The sequence below is a fragment of the Strongylocentrotus purpuratus genome, unplaced genomic scaffold (assembly GCF_000002235.5).
Source record: "Strongylocentrotus purpuratus isolate Spur 01 unplaced genomic scaffold, Spur_5.0 spur5_contig_836, whole genome shotgun sequence".
In the NCBI taxonomy this organism is placed as follows: Eukaryota; Metazoa; Echinodermata; class Echinoidea; order Camarodonta; family Strongylocentrotidae; genus Strongylocentrotus; species Strongylocentrotus purpuratus.
In genome coordinates this window covers 1,246,668-1,269,872 of record NW_022145542.1, presented here as the reverse complement: position 1 = coordinate 1,269,872, position 23,205 = coordinate 1,246,668, and the positions used below count along the sequence as shown (strand labels likewise).

The following is a 23,205-nucleotide window of genomic DNA, read 5'->3' as shown; positions in this document are numbered from 1 at the left end:
TCTCGCTCATTTCTTTTTTCCCCCACTACGTTTGTGCTGATGGGATGGTAAATAAATTACCATTGGCCATGAGGGAATACCAAACTCTATGAAATTATAAGCCCAAGCTCTTACGTGGCTACAAACTTTTACAGCATCAACTTGAATCTTACTTGAGCCACATGCATTGTTTCCTTTTAGGCTTTCGAGATCGTGAGTGAGCGTGCTTGGATGTTAAAGATATGTGTCCATGTATTCATATCACTTTAACCTAGAACTTTGAAGAGGTTTCCAGGAAATGTTGCTAATTTTATATCAGTATTTTTGTTACAAATTTGATGAGAAATCTAGAACGATATTGCTCTAACCTTGTTCAATTGATCCCCTGTCCTGCCAAAGTGTATGTTACAAGTGTTTTTAAATACGGGTATCGGTAGTCAAGGTCATAGAAGAGATCAATATATACTAGAAGGGGCCAACATGGACTATTAAAAACAAAAATCAGATTTGTTAAATTTAGAAATTACTTTTCTGTTTTAGATTCATAATGAATTTATCTTATGATTTACTGGTGATAATGCGGTATAGTCGCCTCATCTGAACTCATAAAACATGGTGTTACATGAAAAGTGGATTTAATTATAATTGGGAAACATTTTTTTGTTTTCATAGAACAAAGAAGGACAAACAAAGAAATGTAACAAGCAAAATAACTGGAAGTAGAGTTCAAGTTTAAGTTCAAGTTCAAGTTCAAGTTCAATTTATTTCTCCACAATTGCAAAACATAGGGAGATACATAAAATAAAGAACATACATACAATACAATAATAGAACATGTACATCATATATAAAACGACTCCAGTTGGAGCAATGTATGTTTTAAAAAGAAACAAAATCAGCAAATGTGGAGATAGACTGAACTAAAAGAAAAAGGCTCAAATTGAGAGGATGAGAGAGCTGGCAGGTAACACTGGTCAGACATGCTAGGAGGAAGGGTAAAATTTACATAATCAACAAGAGGAGGAAGGTTCCGTTTGGCAGACCACCAGGCTGCCAATTATTACCAGTTATTCCCTCAGTGTCACTATTCAAATAGAGTTAGCGCCAGTGCTTTACATTCTAAATCAATTATCAAACATAACCATTTTCAAACTCTTGTCAGGGGGCTGGAAAGTTTCCATTTTTTTTTGGTAACAACCCCCAGGTATGACGACATAGGATGGGAATGAATAAAACAGGGATGGAAATGAAGGTAGACGTATGCCCCACCAATAAGACAACATCAACCAATGCGAATTCTGAAAATACCTCGTATTGACTTGACTGGTCGTGAGCCAAATTTGGAGCAAAAAACTATGGGTGGTCAGACTAAGAGAAGGGCCGAGATATGTAAACAAGATTCCAGTTTCAAATTGACACTTGGAGATGTTTTCACATGAAATTTAGGAGATTTCAGTGTTGTGAATGTACTTTGTTGTATCATGTAAGTGGATAGGAAGAGTTTTGTGTGTCACTCAGAAGCATTAGAAGTAAGAATGAGAAAGTACACTAAAGTATACAATGTACTCTGGAGAAAGAATGGGAGGGGGTTAAAGGTCACTGACTGATAATAACTGGTTCTGAATAATGAATGAATAAGTCACAAAACACAAAATTTGATTATGATTATGCACTCTCAACAAAGGAATATAGATTCCCCTCTCAATCTCATTCTGTCTCTCTCTCCCTCTCTTACTCCCTGCCTCTCCTTTGGTTATGTCTGTACCTATTTATATTTCTCCCTTGATGTATTTCTCTCTACCTTCTTGATTGTTAATTAAATAATCCCTGTAAAAAAAAAAATGTAGAAAATCAAGGTAAACAGAGGAAGCGTAGGGTTTAGATGAAATAAGCATGGTAGATAGGGTTCTAAGACAACCGCTCCTGTGTATGGTTAAGATGAAATGCTTGTCAGAATTCCTAACAGAGACCCAGATCCTGACACTACACCTAACCTTAACCCTAAACCTAAACATAACCTGATTGCAATTCTATCCCTTACCCTATAATCTTGACAAAATAAAGCCCATCGCAATAGTTGCTGTGGCTAATATCAGAGCAACAGGTATTTGGATGTTTTTACTATTGGTAATAATGTGATAATTGTATATAGATACGGGTATTCTAACATAAAACCAAATTGCAATGCTATCCCTAACCCTATACATTTGACAAAACAAAGCCTATGGCAATTGTTGCCGTAGCTAATGTCAGAAAGCACTGTTACTTGGATGATTTTGCTAATATTAATAATTGTAAATAAATAATCTTGAATTGTGTATTTTGTTTTTACAGTATCAGAGTAGCAGCGGCGGTATGTCGGCAGGTCAGGACCCTCATAGTCTTCCTCCCATGACGAATTTCAGGCCAGGTACCACAAACACTGCCCCATACACCTCATCACCGCCCCTCAACGGCACAGAAACAGTCATGTGTAAGTAGCACCAAACAAACCCAACGTTGAGTGATTTCAAGTTGGGTGTCAATGTTAGTGTTAGTGTTTAGAGCAGTCAAGAGCTCTTAAATCGAGCTTAAATTTTGCTGATGAAATTAAGAGCCTGATATCGATATCAATATCGATAGCTTAATACCAACACCGAACTGGAAATCAACATTTGCTTAATCCTTAGGAGCTAGTGTTAGTGAATAGGACATTTGTACATAAAGTATTAACACCAGCCACAAAGGTCGGTTCAGCAGACGACAATTTTGCAAAATTGACAACACTAGCTACCGGAAGTAGATGATATTCAGAGGTCAAAGCCTTAACACCAGCCCTAAACACCAAACTTGAAATCACTTGTTGTCTTAGTAGGTCTGTCCTCATCGGCCCGAAGTTGCAAGTTAACCCGCTATTTTAACTAGCCCGATCTCAAATTAGCCAGCTAATTTGCGTCTTCATCAGCCCGCAGTTGTAATTAGCGGGCTATTTGGTCGAGAAAATAGCCAAAGAAACCTTGGTCTTGTTTCCATAACAGCTAACTATTTGGGAAATAGCTGGTTAATTTGCGTCCGTCCGATCTACTTTGTGATGAGCGTATTGGTCTGGTGAAGACCCAATTCCGAGCTTCGGGAAAATATCCCTAGTCTAAAAATAGCGGGTTATTTTGCAGCTTCGGTCTAATGAAGCAGGCCTATTGATTATACTTCTTATAACTGATGGATATCACGTATCTGTCTAAGGCTACTTGGGAGGATCGTGTGAGAACTTCTGCATCTTGGAATTATCATCCTTTCATAGATTGATAAATGGAAGATTTGTTATTCAATTGTAAGACATGAAACACAATCATATTTAAGTGTTATGAACAGGAAAAAAAAGATATTGAATATTTTTCTCAAAAAATCAAGTTTAGTTGATGAAAGAGAAACTTTGTAGACAGTCGAACATACACATGTGTCTGCTTGATAATTAGTTCTCTCACATCTGATTGTTTGAATGCTGATTAAAAGTATTACAATTAATATTAGTGCTTGCAGAAAAATTACCCTATAATTATATTCTAGAATATCCTGTAATTTCTTGATTTTGAATTGTTTCATAATAATCATTTATTTGTGTTCTTTGCTTTTAATGTTACAGCGAGTAGTAGAGGGAACGGCACAAATAACTCATCAGGTTCCAGCTCACATACAGGAGCTGCACTTGGCAAAGCCCTAGCATCTGTAAGTACAATAGTGGCTGGATGAGATGAGATGATGGTGATTATTTGAAGCCTGGTGATGGATGATAGTTATGATGATAGTTATGATGATGATGATTATGATGAGGAGGAGGAAAAGGAGGATGAGGCTATTGGGAGCCATGATAACAGATTCTTGAATTGGATGAGTGAGAGTGGTGGCAATCCTGCACCCTCAAGTTAAACCCAGAGCTGGAACTCTCGGTACAAGAAACACAGACACAATCCCTTGAGTGGATGTTGGTCACAAGTTAAATCTGTCTGCTGCCATCTAGTGGCCAAAACAATCCAACACTTATGTGCCTGAGCAATGGTGATAAAGAGAAAAAGAGAGAGAGGATAGTGATGTACAATGCATGCACTCTATTTGGGATGATATTTATTTTCTTGAACCAGTTTGGATTGTAGGATAATCATACAGAGAGGAATGTATGTTAGCTTAGGCAGGTTATGTAAATACTGATGCATCAGAAAGCTATTGAAATCTTTATACATTGAGGCCTATACCAAACTTTTCTCAGTCTGACTATTTTTTCTCGCCTCCTTGTTTCACTGTCTATCTGTTGACTGTCTCTTCCCTTCTCTCTCTCTCTCTCTCTCTCTCTCTCTCTCTCTCTCTCTCTCTCTCTCACACTGTCCCACATCCTCTACCAAAACTGTATTTGAAAGGTAACTCAATGAATGTTACCCTACATTCATGTACAGGATTATGAGGGTTAAGTCTTACAATGTACAGGATCTAGAAGGTGACCTTTAAACTCTAATGGAATAACCATCCTCCATGTCCGCCAAGTTCGTACTCTGAGCTCATCATTTCCAACAGCCCGGACTCCCTTGGGGAATATAACCATAGTCAGGGTGTCTTGGTAAGGTTTGGGGGGTAGTCGTCTCTAGGGCTTGGGGCATCCAGGCTAACGGGAGAAGGGGGACAAATTTAATTGCTGAGGGAAAAAATAAAGATTCTCACCGTTTCCCGTGGTCTTTTGTTAGACTTTAATTTGGACTATCTCCAAAAGATTGGTCTCACAAAACCGCGCTCATACTGCCATGATTCACGCTGGATATTCGAGATCGATCATAAGGCCCCTACATAGGACCTACACTGTTATAGGGTACTTTTGAAAAGTATATGGAAGAAAAACATCTCATATTACTGATTGAATTGCAGGTCATCATGACTGGCCTGGTATGATGATTAGTTTAATTGAATACCATGAAATGTGAAATTTACATGAGCGTATAATTGGCCTGCTTTTGGGTTTTTGTCTCGGCAGAACCCGTAGCCCAAACAAGAAGTCCCTGCTTTTGGCATTGTCCTATTTCCTTCATGTTACAATATCATCAATAACCAGAAGGGGAGAAAAACAGGATCATCAAGAAATAATAAGTTGCTCGATTGGCTAATTGAGAAAAATATTCAGAAACTTGAGTTCCATCAGCCCGGCAATTTACTGATTTACGAGCGCTAGCGCCACCAGAATAAACATGGTAATAATTCTGAAATCCCTTTGAGGATGCGATGTGTACTTTTCTCATATCACTCCCATACATATTTGTCTATCCTGGCAAACTGGATTTCTTATCAAGGAAAAAAAGGAAGAATAATCTCATGATATTGTGGATCAATCTCAACTCAACGAAAATTATAAAATAATGCAAATTTATAAGAAATAGTTTGATACCCCCAGAAGAATTGATATGCAGCTGTGTTGGAAATATATCATGAAATACCATCGTAGCGATTATTTTGATTTAAACACTGAAAGTCTCAAGGCCTGTTTTCAAAGACTATTTTGTACTTGCTCTTCATTCATTGGAAAACAGCAACATGTGGAAAAGTTATTACAGGCAGCCCTTTTTTCCCCCTCCCATCTTTATCCTCTCTTTCCTTCTACCCTTTTTTTTTATTTGGTCATTAACATCTTACTCCCTGGTTATAATGTAATAGAAATATGGGAGACTTTAATTGGACACTTCCATTACCTCCATGGGGGTGAACAAAATCAAGAAAGCGGGATGGTATTTTGCATGCCCGCAGCAGCTACTACAGGTCTTCACCGTAAATATGTTCGTAAAGATCTCATCAGAATTTTTATTTCATCAATCCTGACCTATGATATGACAACGCTACTTGTATTTTTCAGTGTTTGGATAGGATTTATACTTCAAAGAAATGAAAGCAAAATTATTAGAAGTAATTGAAATTCTGCTATTCCTTACTCTCCTATTTATGTAGGCTTATTGATCACTGTAATATCCCAATAATTCTGTTGTCACTGACAGTTTGAATATTTCATAAAAGATTTCTCTTTCAGGGATGTACGGTAAATTTGACAGTCTAGTGTACTCTGTCGGAGTGATGATTCAGATTTTCTTGTCAAAAGTTTTGTGTTATATGTCAAAGTATGAATTTGATTTTCAAAACTACAGGTCGTACTAGACTTCACTGACCCCTACTTTAAATTGGGAAACCTTTATACCAGAATTTGACTTTATTTCATTAATATTTTACTGGGTATGTGATGATAGCTTTATTCAACATGCATAATTTTTTGTTGCTTCATTAGAAGATTGCATACATCTAAATAAGTGTCACTTGATCTCATTCCTTGATCTATGTTGTGCACATTGTTGCGAGTGTGATAGAGCTCACGGTGCAGTGTGCAGCTTTAAAAGAAAGAGGGTAGACTGTGAGTCTAGCATGAATCATGATGTGCCCCTTTAATAATAAGAGTATAGACTATGTAGTCCCATCCATATTGGTTTGTCGTGGCTGTGAAATGTCAAGGCGTCAGGCCTTGTCAGCTGACAACCCATTGACTGATAAGTAGCAGCCAAGATTTTGACAGAATGCTGCTAAACCATGGCATTCCAACAGGAGATCCACTCCACTTGGGAATCGTATGTTACATATCAGAGACCCTACTCAATAAATGACCCATCCGTTGAAAGCGATTGTTATGGTTCTTGAATTAAACCAAGGGATATTATTGACAAAGAGATAGGAACATGAATTTGAAGATACGCTTGAATGACATTACTTCATAACTTTTTCAGTTAGGCTGAACAGTAACAAATATGTTCATGATATTGCCTAATATTTAGTCCATGTAAATACTTTGTTTTCCTTTTCGTTATCCCTTTTTTCCATTTATGGTATACTATTTTTCCCCTAATGCATTTGTCTCTTGCCCTCTCCCTGTCACTTTTCACAAAATAACATTTCACAAATGTATGGTGATAAAAAGTAGGGTTTTATGAGGGCATTACATATTTGCTTTTAAAGAAATTTTAAGAACGAAAGCTACGCAGGACATTTTGTCTGGCGTATGATTGGGTACTTGGTCTTGAAGCAGCAGCAACATGGTTTGTCCCTGCGGACAGTGTCTTTGAAGAGGAAGTATGATGGAGACTGTGAGTCCCACGTTTGTCTCTTTGATCACTTTATAGTCTAGTAATCAGGAAAACATCCAAGGACAGACCTCAACTCACCAGCAAGAGGAAGGCACCGGTTTGTTCTTTTTCTGCTCAATTTACTTCCATGACATTTTTACCTTCCTTTTCGAATCGAGATTAAAGATAACCATCAACCCTTATCTGATTTCTTCTTTTCCTCCAGGAAAGTCTAATCCTGTGTCATAATTTTACTTGTTAATTGCAATCATTTTTTCTTCTTTTCTAACAACTTGTAACAGTTTTCCCAGCAGAGAGGTGAAAGATTCATAAAGATATTAAACTCTTTTGGCGGCAGCCTCATAAAAATATAATTGATTTAAAATCAGTTTTGGTGATGTATTGATCTGGTTGATTGCCAATTTGAAAAGAAATTTGATGTGTATTTCACAAGAAGATTGGAAATATAAATCTCCAGATTAGGCAATTAGAATCTTCCTGTACATTAAAGTATTTCCTAAACACAGAAGATTTGTATCTAAGTTCATATTGATTAAAGGTGTTATGAATATGTTTCCTCGTATGAATTACAAGTGGGAAAGGGTAAGAATAACATTAAGAAATCGTAGCAAAAATGTCTTAGTTCCTTATGCTTATCCAAATCTTTATCAAAACGAATTAATGAAGTACTTTTTCCTTTTTTGCATTGTCATTACATCATGTTTTGAGAAGGACATTTGTCAGGAAGTAAGGTGATTTAATGACTTGGTATTATTACTAGTCTCAGGATTGTAGTTTCCTTTCCCATTTTCTCGGAAAACAATTTCATAATCTATACAACGAGTTTGAATGTCCAGTGGTCATTAGTGAGGCAGTGTATGTTTATATGGTTAATAGCCTCACTTGTAGTATTTCATTCTATATATAAGGAGAAGGGGGGGCATGGAGTAGTTTGTCAAAAAAATAATTGAGGGCAATTTTAAAAGAAGAATAGATTTTGCTGTTGAATCCAGTAATTTAATGAAATAAAAGTCATTAACATCATTTTTTTGTTCTTTGGAGCCATTTTCTCCCCATTGATATTGGTCCTTTTCAGAGGTTTTAGAGCCAATTGCCACATCACCCTTGTTTTGTTCTCTTTGCTCACTTGTCATACAATATATAATTGAAACAGGAGCTTTGTAAGATAAATAAGAATGCTAAAAAATGGAGGATTTCTAGGATGTAACACTCTCCATGTAAAACTCTGACTATGACATAGTTGTGCTTGGAGCCAGTGGCCCTCATTGACAAGCTGTGGGTCAGGTTGCACAGAGCAGTACATTGTAGTGTGAAAGAGGTTCTTGCTTCTGAAGTCAGTCCCACTCAGCCATGGAACTAAACCCATCAAAGCCTAGCTGAAGATTTAAACTTAAATTATCAATCACATTAAATTCACACTAAAGTAAATTCACAATAAATGTGGGTTGCTCAGTGTAGTCTATGGTACAAGTATCTTGTAGTGTGAAAAAGGTTCTTGTGTCTGAAGTTAGTCACCACTCGGCCATAGAACTAAACCCATCAAAGCCTAGCTGAAGATTCAAACTTAAATTATCATTCACATATAATTCACGCTAAATGTGGGTTGCTCAGCACATTCTGTGGTACAACCTTCTTGTAGTGTGAAAGAGGTTGTTGCGTCTGAAGTCAGTCACCGCTCAGCCATGGAACTTAATCCATCAAAGCCTAGCTAAAGATTCAAACTTACATTAGCAATCACACTAACTTTACACTAAATGCGGGTTGCTCAGCGCAGTATATGGTACAACCTTGTAGTGTGAAAGAGGTTGTTGCGTCTGAAGTCAGTCACCACTCAGCCATGGAACTAAACCCGTCAAAGCCTAGCTGAAGATTCAAACTTAAATTAGCAATCACACTAAATTTCCTGTGTTGACATGGTTCTCACTCTGAACTTCTCAACATTCATTGCTCCACATACACAACTCTTACATGCAAAAGAAAATAAAACAGGCAAGACTGAAAGGAGGGAGAGAGAAGAAATATTCTAAAGAAAGATGTAGAAAAACATGTTTTGGCTCTTAAGTCTAAGATATGATTAAATTTACTGACAGGAAATTGTTCTCCCACAAGCTCTTACTTTGTTGTTAAAAGTCTTTTTTGTTCTCACTACAGAAAGATTGTCATACCATAGTTCATCTTTTGCAAATCTCACCAAGTTCACCCATTTTTCCTTCATTTATTTAATTGATGGAACATGAAGTTAATTGAAATTTAAAGAAACATGAAATATGTTCTGTTCACATTTGGACAATTTCAATGTGCGGACATTTTTCAAAATCTAATATCTGTTGATGAGATTGAATAAATTGAAGCATGTGAGACGTAAAACTTCCCAGAAAGCGTAATTTCCAGTTGGGTATGAACTCGCCCAAACGAAAGGGAAATATTCGAGCAAGAGTCTTGCGAGATCTCATCACATCTCCAGATGTTGTTTGTGTATTTGATTACCAAGGCCAAAGCTATACCAAATACATCCCAAAGCTGTTAGAAATAAATATATTTCAGACAAACAGAGGGAAATCAAAACCATTGATTTCAAATCACTGCCTTGCAAGTCATTTCATCTCAATCCCACCAGGAAAAAAAGGAAGAAGGAGAAGAGAGAAAAAAAAGAGATCCTAATACAATGTGTCCTTTCTTTATGAATGAGAAGACAAAAAATTGCAGCACTACTGCCAAAATATTCTGATTATTATTTTTTTTTTTTTAAGTTGCTAGTGGTCATCTTGTTCTTATGATGATTTTGAAATATATATCTAAATAACTCTGTGATTTTATGTTTAGGACTCACATCATGTTTGTTATCTAGCAATGCATTAGTACCAAATCTCCCCATTTATGATAAAAGCGTGAGAATGGATCGTCCGGTAGCAGCATAGCCTGTAGCCCCATCTAGCCAGATCAAGGCATTTATACTGCTCTTTGGTCGCCCAGTCTATGTCCACACTATCTTTTCAAACAATCATCTTGCCATGATGTTCATGCGCTAGAAGAGAGCCTTCACTCAATTTTACATGGGGGAGCTCATATTATATAGTAAATCCAAGAGTTTTTTCTTCTTCTTTCTTGCTGCTGCTGTTGTTATTGCATGCCTGTCCCAAACTATGAAATAAATACAGTAGAAGAGTGCAGGGTAGTACATACTGACCCCCCCCCCCCCTCGTGAAAATGGCCAGCTTTTGTTACAGATGCACGTAGCTAGCCTCAAAGTAAATTTGATGTCCATGGAACAGATTTTTTTTTTTTTTGGGGGGGGGGAGGGGGGAGGGGGGGGGGGTAGGAGTTTGGTATGGTATAATAGCAGCTGTAGTCAAGATATAGCTTGTGCATTAGATTGTCTTTGTTAGATCATGGACCATAGTTAGATGGTGTCAATTGGAACATGTAGATATAGCCCTCTGTAGGTAACTGAACCTAAGCCCCCCCCCCCCCCAAGTGTATAATTTTTGTTAAAGGTGAACAAAATCATAAAATGTGGAGCATCATGGCAAAAGGTTGCTATAAAGGGAGTGTTATGAAACTAGACTGTATTTAAAGTCCCATGGTGTAGATAAGGTAGGCTGCCTCATATTGGGGCTCATTTTGCATTTTTATTCAAGAAAAATGAATTGGAACAGGAAGCTGAAACACATGGTCATAAATGAACTTGGTGGCCTCTTTTTGTTGAGAGCAATAAAATCTCATGAAGCTGTTTTAGTTTCCCTACCCACTTGATATATGAAGGTCAGATGGTATAAACATACCTGCAAACAAGGTAGGATATCATGGCTATTTCAAAATAGTAGTGTGAAATTATGATGCTTTTGTGCATTACATAAATAGATATTATAAGGGTGTAAACTTAGCGTACTAACCACTGCCCATGATAACTGAAGCCGCAAAAACTTAAATCTAAAGTATTCCAGAGTTTTAGTCAAAGCGAAAACTTTAGGTACTAGAGAGAAAATAGAAGAATGGGGAAATACAAAGACAGGAGTTAAAGGTGATGATAGAAATAAAAAAGTACAGGGAAAGAAAGGGAGAGTGAAAGAAAACAAAGTGTTGTTCTCAAAGCACAGAAGTCATAATTCATCCATGGACTCTTGAGGAGAGTCAGAGATTGCTCAACTTCCTGAGGGGAATTTCGCTTCAATAATTTCATTAGCGGAATGACTAGGCTTTGTGTCTTTGTTTTAATGCCCTTTGACCTCTAAAACCACTATAAAAACAGTTTATCACAATTTCCGTAAAGTTCTGTATTTGGATCATGGAAGATACTTTGGAAAGTGTGCCAAATTACAAAGGTAAAAGAGGGGGAAAAAAGGTATTTGTTGATGATTTAGTAGCAAATGTAGACTTCAGACATTTTACCTCGGTCACTTTTTTACAAGCATTATGTAGCATGTTAAAAGAAGAAAAAGCCATATATAAGCCACCCTAAACTAGATGAAACTTCACAGTTATATTCATGAGAACATGAGGTAAACAATACAATATTTCCTATGTGAAATGTTAGGATCAATAACCTTATAGCGATATCGACAAAAATGCATCATCATTTCTTTCCACTTAGCACTACAGTGCACGTTTTAAAACATGAATATATTTTGTTGCATCCCTTTTGAATCTAATTTTGTTCTTATCCACCCTAACTTGAACATACATGCACCCATTTGTATCAAATGTCTGGGCAATGTGGTTTTATCAGCACCATTCCAATTGAATATGATTGATAATTTCTAAATAAGGGGTATGTAGAAGCCTCTCATGTCTCACCCAGTTATCAATGTGCTTGTCATGATTAAATGATGCGCTGAAGACTATCGGCATTATTTAATTAAATCTAGTTAATGGTAATATCAGGTCTATGTAGCTGCTTCAGTCAGCGTGAGGTGTAGAACATCTTCGCGCCATCGAAGCGTGACGTGATGAGAGTGAAACGTACTTTGTGAGACAGAGAGGGAGAGTGATGGCCTGACTGTGCCCGTTTTTGTCGTCGATGGTTGCGTAATTGGATTTAAATTACTGAATTGTTTTACCAGAGCTGTTTATTAAATAAATAATGAAGGGTTACCCGCTGGGAGAGCAGTGATGCCATTAATCATTCGTGATCACAAATTGAAAATGAATGTTTGCTAAGAGACTAAAAAAAAAAAAAAGCAATAGGCATTTGTAATATTTTAACAGAATTTGAGGACATTATTATGTTCAGATGTAATACCATGACAAACACTATTGTTACAAAAAGAATTTTTTAAAGGCAGGATACAAAATATCATTTAAAATTCACTTTAAACACAATTGTTATTGTTATAAAAAGGTGTTTTCTGGATAGGATACATATTTAGTCAATTTAGCGATCATGGAAAGAGGCCCTTGTGGTAACAACCAATACGATGTAGGAGGAATAAAGGAAAAATGATAAAGAGTAGAGTAAGAAGAGGTATCTATGAATTACACATGTAAAAGCTATCATGATACGTAAAGCGTGGTGTGTTGCATGATTCAATTAGTTCACGATAGTCACCCTGCCCGGTCAGGAGTCTCCCCGCCGCTACTATCTATAACTCGATGTGCCGCACTGTTTTTGTCGTTGCTTTTGACATTGCCTAGTCGTTTGTCCCCTTCACGACAAATTAACACGGCGTGTCTTCAATTTCAAGTTTTTATCGCTACTCAATATCATCTGTCATCCCCAGAGAATTCTAAAATCAATAATGCATTGCCTGTGATAGATAAATATTATGAGTAGATAGCACTATGCTACTCACTTACACTTCATGCTCTCTTACTCAAGAATTCAATTCTCATCAAGGCTCACCTGATATGTGTATCGGGATACCTTGTGCGAGACCTTTAGATTTAGTAAAAAGTTAAATTTTCACAAATATGTAAATTGATGTTTTTATCTTTTATGAAGAGTCCATGGTTACATATTCATATGGAGAGAGGGAAAGAGAGAGAGAGATTATCATTATCCCCATATTAAGTTTGGTTTAGCCGTGAGCCTTGCACAATGTCAACATTTTCTAACAAGAATTAAGTAGTAACATTTTCAGAACAGTCCCTTATTTCAATCATTTTTTTCTTCTTCAAAATTCACCTTGAACAACCAAGCTTTTCTCATAACTCTGCATAGTCTTTCATTTTGTCTATTAAAAAATGAAACGAGCATAGCTTCAATGCTGCCAGATATTGTCTAAACTTCACCTGAAATAAATACGAGTATACTATAGTACTCTGTAGAAGACTGATCATGCTAGGTGGTAGCTGTGAGTCGCTAGGGAGTGCAGAGAGAGGAAGTTCAGCGTTGCCACTTCCTGACCTTAGGCTAAAATACTCCCTTTACTCCTCCGATCATTTTCCACCCGCTTCTCAGAATCAATATACCGTATTCTCTCTTTATGGGGAAAAACTCCTTTATCTATTTAAAAAGAACAGATACTATAATTATACAGTAAACAGAGTCTTTGAAGGAGAAAAAAGGATTGGTTTACCTGATGGAAATTTAAAAAAAGGGGGTTCCTCCCCCTTTTGTGTGTGGATATTTTATATTGTTTTTTTTTTAAACTAAAACATTCGGATTTACCTTAGACGTCTAGGTTCCATTCGAGAATTCACCATTAAAGGGATTGGATATCTTTGCCTCAGATTGTAAAAAAAATCCTGGATTTAGCTCATGCTGCAATCATAATTATAAACCTTTAGGTCATACATGAATCCCATGATTTTTACGCGCCAATCACCTATCTGATTATCAAGATATCTACATTATAATTGGAATTAGAAATTTCAGAATTTGTTTTCCAAACGGTTTTTTATAACACTACAGTCTACTGGGAAAAATGAGTATGGTAAAACCGTCACTCCTAGATTTCTACATTCTACTTTTTTGAGGCATTTCATGATCATTTTGAAGTGCAAAGATCTACAACTTACAAGAAGTTAACAAGATTGTAGTAGCCTGTCTTTTGTTTTGTTATGATAACAGGGCCAACTCATTACCCATGAGTTTGATAATAATGTTATTAGAGAAGAGCACACTGCGTAAATTCTCATTTTTGAATGATCATTCACATGTCATGAGGCAGTGAAAAGTAAAGATGGATTGATAAGTAACTCTTTTACTGTCATCTAGTCTAAATTCACAGACACAGCCGTTCGTGTTCTGGCTTCTATATAAGTAATACGCTAAGGCTCCGCGGGGGGCGCGACGTCTCGGCGAGCCTTTGTATTCTATTGTTTTTTAATGAGATCGCCGACCCAAGTTGGTAGAGCTATCTCCTCCTGAACCCTGCCCTCGGGGTACCCGTGCCCGGTGCCATCGTCCGCGGGAGAGTCTACTCTGTGGAATTGGCTATACTCCGCCCGAGGTCCTCCTCCGTGTCGACGTCCAGGGCGAAAACAGACGCGACATGCATAATGCAGGATATGCGTGACGACAGAGATACCTCATGGATATGCAACATGACATCCGTAGACACACGACCGATGACCATCCACTCACATTAAGTTGCGTATTAAATGCTCTATGCAAAGGGCGGGATTACCGAGAGTAAAGCATCTTTCTATAGGATGTGCTTTGTTGTAGCTAGGATGTGCTTTGCATGGATTTGCATGTAGTAGCTGCACAAGAGATACACGGGGCTTCCCGTCGACGTCCAAACTTAGAGACCTATTTCCATCATGATTGCCGCGATTTTTATATAGTTTTCGTGAATGGAGGTATGAAATCAAAGCTTATTTTGTGATTATTACGGCCATGTGTACTCAATTTTGATTATCATTTTCTAAAGGGAAAGTTTTGACAAGAAAACCATTGGACTGACAATTCAGTCGCAAGCTAACTTCAGTCACCACACATCACAGTGCAGTAACTCGAGGAATCTCCAACACCGGCACCGGGCACCGCAGGCGTCCGAGGCCTGCGGCGCCTGTGTTTGAGCTTCGTGGAGTTACGCTGGAGTGTTATGTGTGTGAGTAGAGCTGAGCTGAGCTCGAGTCGAAGAGATTTGACACTTTGAAATTGTTATCTGTTGGTTTGCATCATTATTGCCGCGATTTCAATATAGTTTCGTGAATAGATTTACGAAACCTGAGCTTAGAATTAGTAAAAGTATTACTAATGTCTACGTTTTTAAACGACTGTCTGATTTTCTTGTGAAAATTTTACTTTGAAAAATAATTATCGAAATTTATGGTCAGAAATAATCACAATCTAGGGTCTATTATGTTACAGTTCTTGCATCAAATCAATGCATGAAAACTTAGTTATTGAACTAGAAAAATGTTTTTTTTTTTAAATAGGCAATTATGAAGAAGGAAACCTGAAACCCTGAGTTGAGTGTATATTTGTTTCAAGGGGCCATAAACCCCCAAAAGCTCGGGGGTTACGTTCTTCAAAGTTGAGAGATCAGATCGCAGCGAGTTGAGTGTATATACAATATAGGCGTGGGGTCCACGGGTTTCAAGGGGCCATAAACCCCCGAAAGCTCGGGGGTTTTAGGCGTTTAATTAGGGTCAGATGAGCATATTTTTAATACTTTATTTGTGACACTTGCGGGTCACTAATTGGCGTGGGGTCAATACGTAGAGTTGCGTAGTGTTGCTACCAACTACGCTGGCCTACGTTACTATATGCTGAGGGACAGAAAGGGGTACGCAAGATGAACGAAAACAAGTCAACATGTTTAATTTTTTTCGCGTACTTTCAGCGTAGAAACTTGACGCAGAAAGTACGCCTTTTTACGCAACACTATGCTACCCTACGCCAGATCGTCAAAGCAGTAAAAGCTTTCCACACAGTAAGCAACCATATAAGCAAACCTGTACGCCAGCCTACGCATAACCTACGCAGGGACTATTTTCCCATTAATACGCAGCCTAATTTCTGCGTAGTCGGTACGCCACACTACGGAACTCTACGCAGTTCCAGTGGCTTAAAGAATAACTACCGGTACAGTTGGATCGTTTTTTTTAATTTTTTTATATAAGGCCAAATTTAAAAAAAAACATGTTTAGCGTCCTGTTTTTTCTGAAAAATGGGAAGGAGGATCGAGGCCCTTTTTTTTTTTTTTTTTTTTTTTTCTTTCAAATGGCTGCTCCGTACATTTTCCCTGACATTCAGGCTATTTTTCAAGATGGCAGCCGACAATTTTTTTCTTTTCTTTTTTAAGATCAGAAATACATTTTAGCAGTGCTTTTCATGTTTTTTTTTCTTTAAAAAAAAAAAAAATCAAAAAAAATCAAAAAAAAAATTCAAAAAAAAAAAAAAAATAGGAGAGGCGGCCCCCAGAAAGGAAGCGGGTGGGGACGCTGTTTTTTTTTCTATTAAAAAATTTTAAAAAATAAAAAAATTCAAAAAAATTTCAAAAAAAAAAAAAATAGGAGGCGGCCCCCAAAAAGGAAACGGGCGGGGAAGCTGTTTAAAAAAAAAAAAAATATAGGAGGTGGCCCCCAAAAAGGAAGCGGGCGGGGACGCTGAACATGTATATTTTTTTAATGGCCTGAATGGCAAATAAAGTTCTTGAAAAAGTAGCCCCCGAAAATTTCCCAAAAATTGGAAATGATCGAGCCCCCGAAATGAAAAAACTTAATTTTTTGCCTGCCCCCCCCCCCCCTCTAGAATAATATAGGCGTGGGGTCCACGGGTTTCAAGGGGCCATAAACCCCCAAAAGCTCGGGGGGTTACGTTCTTCAAAGTTGGGGGGGGGGGGGGAGAGATCAGATCGCGGCGAGTTGAGTGTATATACAATATAGGCGTGGGATCCACGGGTTTCAAGGGGCCATAAACCCCCGAAAGCTCGGGGGGTTTAGGCGTTTAATTAGGGTCAGATGAGCATATTTTTAATACTTTATTTGTGACACTTGCGGGTCACTAATTGGCGTGGGGTCAATACGTAGAGTTGCGTAGTGTTGCGTACCAACTACGCTGGCCTACGTTACTATATGCTGAGGGACGGAAAGAGGTACGCAAGATGAACGAAAACAATTCAACATGTTTAATTTTTTTCGCGTAGTTTCGGCGTAGAAACTTGACGCAGAAAGTACGCCTTTTTACGCAACACTATGCTACATGACTACGCAACAGTACGTACCCTACGCCAGATCGTCATAGCAGTAAAAGCTTTCTACACAGTAAGCAACCATAAGCAAACCTGTACTCCAGCCTACGCATAACCTTCGCAGGGACTATTTTCCCATTAATACGCAGCCTAATTTCTGCGTAGTCGGTACGCCACACTACTGAACTCTACGCAGTTCCAGTGGCTTAAAGAATAACTACAGGTACAGTTGGATCGCTTTTTTATTTTTATATAAGGCCAAATTAAAAAAAAACATGTTTAGCGTCCTGTTTTTTCGAAAAATGGGAAGGAGGAGGCCCTTTTTTGTTCTTTCTTTCTTTCAAAAAGGCTGCTCCGTACATTTTCCCTGACATTCTGGCTATTTTTCAAGATGGCGGCCGACAATTTTTTTTTTTCTTTTTTAAAATCAGAAATACATTTTAGCAGTGCTTTTCATGTTTTTTTTCTTTCAAAAAATAAAAAAATAAAAATTATAAAAAAATATTTTAAAAAAATAAAAAATAGGAGGCGGCCCCCAAAAAGGAAGCAGGCGGGGACGCTGTTTTTTCTTCTTTCAAAAAAAATTTTAAAATTTTTTTTAAAAATAAACAATTACAAAATTTTTTTAAAATTTAAAAAAAAAATAAAAAAAAAATAAAAAAAAAAAAAAAAAAAATAGGAGGCGGCCCCCTAAAAGGAAGCAGGCGGGGACGCTGTTTTTTTTTCTTTCAGAAAAAAAAAAATTCAAAAAAATTTCAAAAAAAAAAAATAGGAGGCGGCCCTCAAAAAGGAAACGGGCGGGGACGCTAAACATGTATATTTTTTTAATGGCCTGAATGGCAAATAAAGTTCTTGGTGGTTTTAATTTAGGCAGTCTCTATATATCTATTTACATCCCCCGCCCCCTCTAGAATCCCGCGGATTTCCGCGGGTCCTGCTAGTTTTCATATATTTCTTTTACAGGCTCAGTATTTTTCCCATATTCTTGCCATTTTGTTTACTTCTAGTCGAATACAGGATTGGCTTATTTCAGGTTATTCTTTTACAGGCTCAGTATTTTTCCCACATTCTTGCCATTTTGTTTACTTCTAGTCGAATACAGGATTGGCTTATTTAAGGTTAATTGATTTAAAACTCTGCTCATTATTGATATTTACATGGTGTTTGTATTTGTAGACTACATTGGAATAAGTGATAAGACAAGAGGTATCTAACAGCTGAGACATATCATGTCTCTGCCTATTACATAATACTTCTACCCCCTCTCTCTCTCTCTCTCTCTCTCTCTCTCTCTCTCTCTCTTTCTCTCCCCTTCTCCCCTGGGACCCTGCAGCATGGCTGATAACATAGTCCTAAATCTTTCCCAACTCAGCAATAAATGCCCACATGTATTACGCTACAGCCTACAGTGATTGGTGTGGTATTGGAAGTGGTGTAACTCACTTTACCCTAACTTTCATATTGGAGCACAGAGGACATGTTATATACTCTAGCTTGTTCATATTTCTAGTGAGCGGTATCTGTTGAGCTGGATTGCCCTACTACCTAAGCTAACCAGGCTAGAGATTGGTGGAAGTTGGTGGTAGAAGCTCACATCAGCGTTGGGCTAGCTGTGAGAGCGAGAGAGAGAGAGAGGGAGGGAGAGGGAGAGCGCTGGGAAAGTGGAAGTGATGTGTAACTGGTGGAAGCATTTACTGCTGTGCGATGCGATAAGGTTGTAGACAGAGGATCAGAGAGAGAGAGCACATGGACGTAGAGTGAAGAGTGTTTACATCAGTGCTTCAATTCTCTTCTACAACTAACTAAACAGTGTGCCCAAACTGTCTTCTTCTTGGTTGGAGTGAAGCTGTATGCTTGCTACCTCTTCTGTGGAAATTGGTTGGATATACAGCACTGATTCATTTGTTAAAGTTTGATGGAGTGGTTATAGCTTGGATCTGGAGAGAACACCAGAGTTGCTGAGACACATGATTTGGAAGTCAGCTACATTTGCTTGGAGTTGGAGTTTGAGGTCTATACCAACTAGCCTGACTAGCATCTCATAACGACTACCTGATTCAGTCTGCTCATCAACGAATGGAGATAATTAGTGGATCTATGTGAAAATCGTACTTTCAGAGGATCCAATTAGTCAAACTAAAAAAATACTTGTTCTTTAAAGTTTGGGATAGTGGCAACGAGAAGATTTTTAGAAAGTTCCAATTGATGAAAAAAATATTTTTTTCCAATATATCTATGGTTTTGGTATAGTATTGGTCCTTAGCAGAAAGGAAAGGTACTAACCAAATCTAGCAGAGCTGCAATTATGAATTAGTCAGAACAATCAAATCGATATTTGTTTTGTTTAAGCTCTATAATTATCTACTTATCACGATTCTTGAAGACGGATAGTGAGCTCACATCAAACTGAGTGTGCGATTAGATCCGCAATTGCCCAAACTCTTCCCGATTTCATCATAGTATACAAACAAGTAAATCTTGATTGATTAGGATCGGTATCTTGGCCTAGACTAGTAGAAAGGCAACAAACAAACAATCCTCAGCTCAGTGAGATCATCAAGATGTACAGTCAAGCAGCCCACGCTATGCAGGCGGAGTCAGGCTACCCTGTCCCGGTAGCTGTGACGGTGGCTTCGTACCATCAGCAGCCGTCCATGTTTCTACCCAACTATGCACATGCTAGATATCCATGGGTAAGCAACCTTCTACTCTCCCGCTGGCCTGGCCGGGCCGTGTCTGTTTGTCTGTCCTCATGGTCTCCTCTTAGGATCGGGAGAGGGATTTGCTTGGTAGACCTGTAACGCATTACATCCTTTTGTTTAAAAATTGGTGAAATGATGGGATGTCTTGTGAATAGAATACATAAATAATCATTTACCTTTTGATATTTCATTGTTATCACTGTTTACTCTTTTAAAAGTTTTGTTTGAGTTTTGTGTTACCATGCCAAGTCTTATTCCAATTTGAGTATCTTGTAGAGCAATCCTTGTTGGGACGGGGGGGGGGGGGGGGGGGGGGGGGGGTTAGCAGCTTGGCTAAGATTTAACAATACTTCTTTGGTATTATGATATTTCAATTGTTTTCATCATTATGTCTACATTCAATCTTTTCTATATTGAGCAGGCCTTCAATTAGGCGTGTACAAATCACTTCTGGTTCCAGCCATGCATCTAAAATGAGGAGTTTTAGAGCAGTTTCATGACTTTTTTTTTTACGAAAGAGGAAGGTCATCTCCCATGGATAGGAAGGTCACAAAGGTTATGCTAATTTGACGATGTGGAGAGGGTAAGAGAAGGGATGCATTGAGTTGGGGGGGGGGGGGTGTTTGGACGAAGGTGGGGATGGGGGGTAACCTGAGGCATGCATGGTCCTTGTAATTCATGGAGAGCGGCCAAACAGAAGTAAAGTTTCCAAATGGGACTGGTCAAAAGGAGTCGTCTGGTTTGAGAGTGGAGAGACATATATGAGTATGTTGTCCCTAGGGATAAACTGGCAGAGGAAATGTTCATTACCTCAATCTGATGTTATCCTTGAATGTTGTGACCATTAGAAACGGATATTTCCCATGTATTTCTCTGTAGGTTTAACAGTGATGAGTTGTTTATGCTACACTGGAATTTGCTATAACCTGGATTACATAATGATATTTCCCGTATTCTTGTTCAATAGTAATCTACCCTGAGCTACTATCAAAAATTGATTTTGAATTCTTTTAATAGAACATAATTTTTCAAAGGCCGAGTTATATTGGGCTTAGTTTGACAAAGTTATCTTTATAAAAGAAAATCTTTAAATGAAAATAATTGATTAAAACAAATGAGAGAACATGAGTAGAAGATTCCTGTTTGTGATTACATTTAAGAAGACGATACAATCATACAACCATCTATATAGAACCATCGTCTTTAGATAATTTTATGCACTTTTTAAAACAAAGTCATACTATTTTCACACTGGAGAAATTCTCAGTATTCCTTCAAAGAATTAATCGCCAGTTTAAACTCTAGAATTTTTTTTATAGTGAAAATTAGCTGTACAAGTATGTTACTGTAAACATTTTGGTTTTGGTTTTTGTGAATGGAATTTATTCAACCAGTTTTATACAATTTTATTTGAGTAAAACCATAAATTTTCCAAAGGCTCCAACATAACTTTTTTTAAAGCTTAAAGCTTAAAGCTTAGTCCCGGTAATGGTTTATAACAAGTTATAAAAGGTATTACAAAGAAGTGTTTTGGGGCTAAATTTTCTAGTGCTTATAATACATCCACAGGGGCATCCAAATGTATCAAAATTGTAAAGAATCCCTATCCAGCCAATTTTCGAAATTTCCCAAAACTCTGTATTACCTTTAATGTTACATTTAGGTATTAGAACATAAAAACTTTTATAATTTTGGCAGCCATTACTCATATATTGATGAGGGGTTTATTTATTCATTCACCATTACCCTATACATATAAACATCAGTTCTATCTGAAAATCAAGATAATGCTCAGCACAATTTTACCTTTTGCTGTGTAATTTTGTGAAACTGACTTTTTCTTAATTCCTAGACCCAGATTGATGTTGGCAGCAACACCTCACTTAATCACTTTCAATTAAAAGTCGGAAACCCAGCCTAAGGGAATTTGAAATGAGCAATATCATCTTAATTCAAAGTCCCGATTGTGAAAAGAAAGCTCAGTAATATTCACCAAAGTCATGACATCTCGTGAGTCAGTCAGTCAGGGATGTGTCACGTCTTTAAAAAAGATATTAAATTGCATTTCATGAGACTTGATTTAAAGTTCTTTGAATATTCACATTATCAAATAATGTGTGCACTGAGTCATCGAATCTACAATGACAAATAAGGATTACACAGTAATTGATTTTGAATTATCTGTTTTTCTATCTTAGGCTTCCAAAAATTTTGAGCTTAGTGTTAATCTCAATTAGTTATTGCATTCAAATGTGTACCATCCCAACAATATTATTTGTTAAAACTAAAAGGTATGATATTTTGATTAAAAATTTGATAGATTAATTAGAAAATGTGTAGGCCAACTTATTTAGTTTTTATGACAGTAAGGGAATTCAGTGAGAAGTGTCTTGTGGGTTCATGACCAATTGAAGAGGATTGTGATTCAGGTCATGAACAGTATTTTGGCCTACAAACTGTTCAGGATTATTTTCTTCAAGTAATATTTCTTCTCTTGTTCAAATAACCCCATGATATTTGACAATCAAAACTATTTAGAATCTTTTTGACAGTTTATCTCTAACTGCAGCTTCCTGCACTCCATACTCGAGATAACCTGTGTGGTAGGCTGTGGAGTCATAAAAAGTATTTTTTCAGGAAGGACATATTCTGATATTTCTGCAACTCTTTTTTTTCTTCTTTTATGTATTTCGTTAGCTAATTATATCTTACTTTTTATTGATTTTGCATATAATATAGCCCATAAATACCTGATAAATTGTAATATTTGGAAATCATAAAAGAACAAGAAAATATTAACGTAGCGTGTGATCTACATGCTATTATTGGACTCCGGTCACAGGTTCTGTAGTCGATGGTCCATACATGTAGCCACAACTATCGAGAACAATTTGTAGCACTAGATGGTGATCTTATTGCATGAGGGCAATATGTAGAATTGAGGATTTGCTAATTAGTACTCCCAATAGATGGGGTCTTACCACCGTCACTGTTCCTTCCTCTCCGTTATTACCTCGTGTTGCTTGGTTTCCTAACAACATTGAAAGATAACTCTATTAGGGTTTGTTGGGCACACAGGAAAGTCTGCCCGGCTCCTTCTTGGCGCTGATAAAGGCACCGATAAAAACCCTTATGCATGCAAACACTTCTGCTTACAACTTATTCTCTCTTCCTTCAGATTTTAAGGCACTTTATCTATACATGCTATCTTTGCAGTATATACTGATTGGCATCAACATTTGTGTGTTTCTCTTTTGTTTTTTTAGCATTCTTTTTTTGTAACCTCGAATTCTTAATTTAGTCTTC

At 37.4% G+C, this 23,205-nt stretch overlaps 1 protein-coding gene across 9 annotated transcripts in view; it reads left to right on the top strand.

Annotated features, from left to right (window-relative positions):
* LOC581618 (transcription factor 12) overlaps nucleotides 1-23,205 on the top strand; it is a 97,789-nt gene that overhangs the window by 35,752 nt on the left and 38,832 nt on the right. For all 9 annotated transcript variants that reach the window (XM_030985759.1, XM_030985748.1, XM_030985752.1 and 6 more), the window contains 2 exons: nucleotides 2,314-2,452; nucleotides 3,602-3,684. In XM_030985759.1, coding sequence (XP_030841619.1) covers nucleotides 2,314-2,452; nucleotides 3,602-3,684 — 222 coding nt within the window. The remainder of the gene's footprint in view (nucleotides 1-2,313; nucleotides 2,453-3,601; nucleotides 3,685-23,205) is intronic.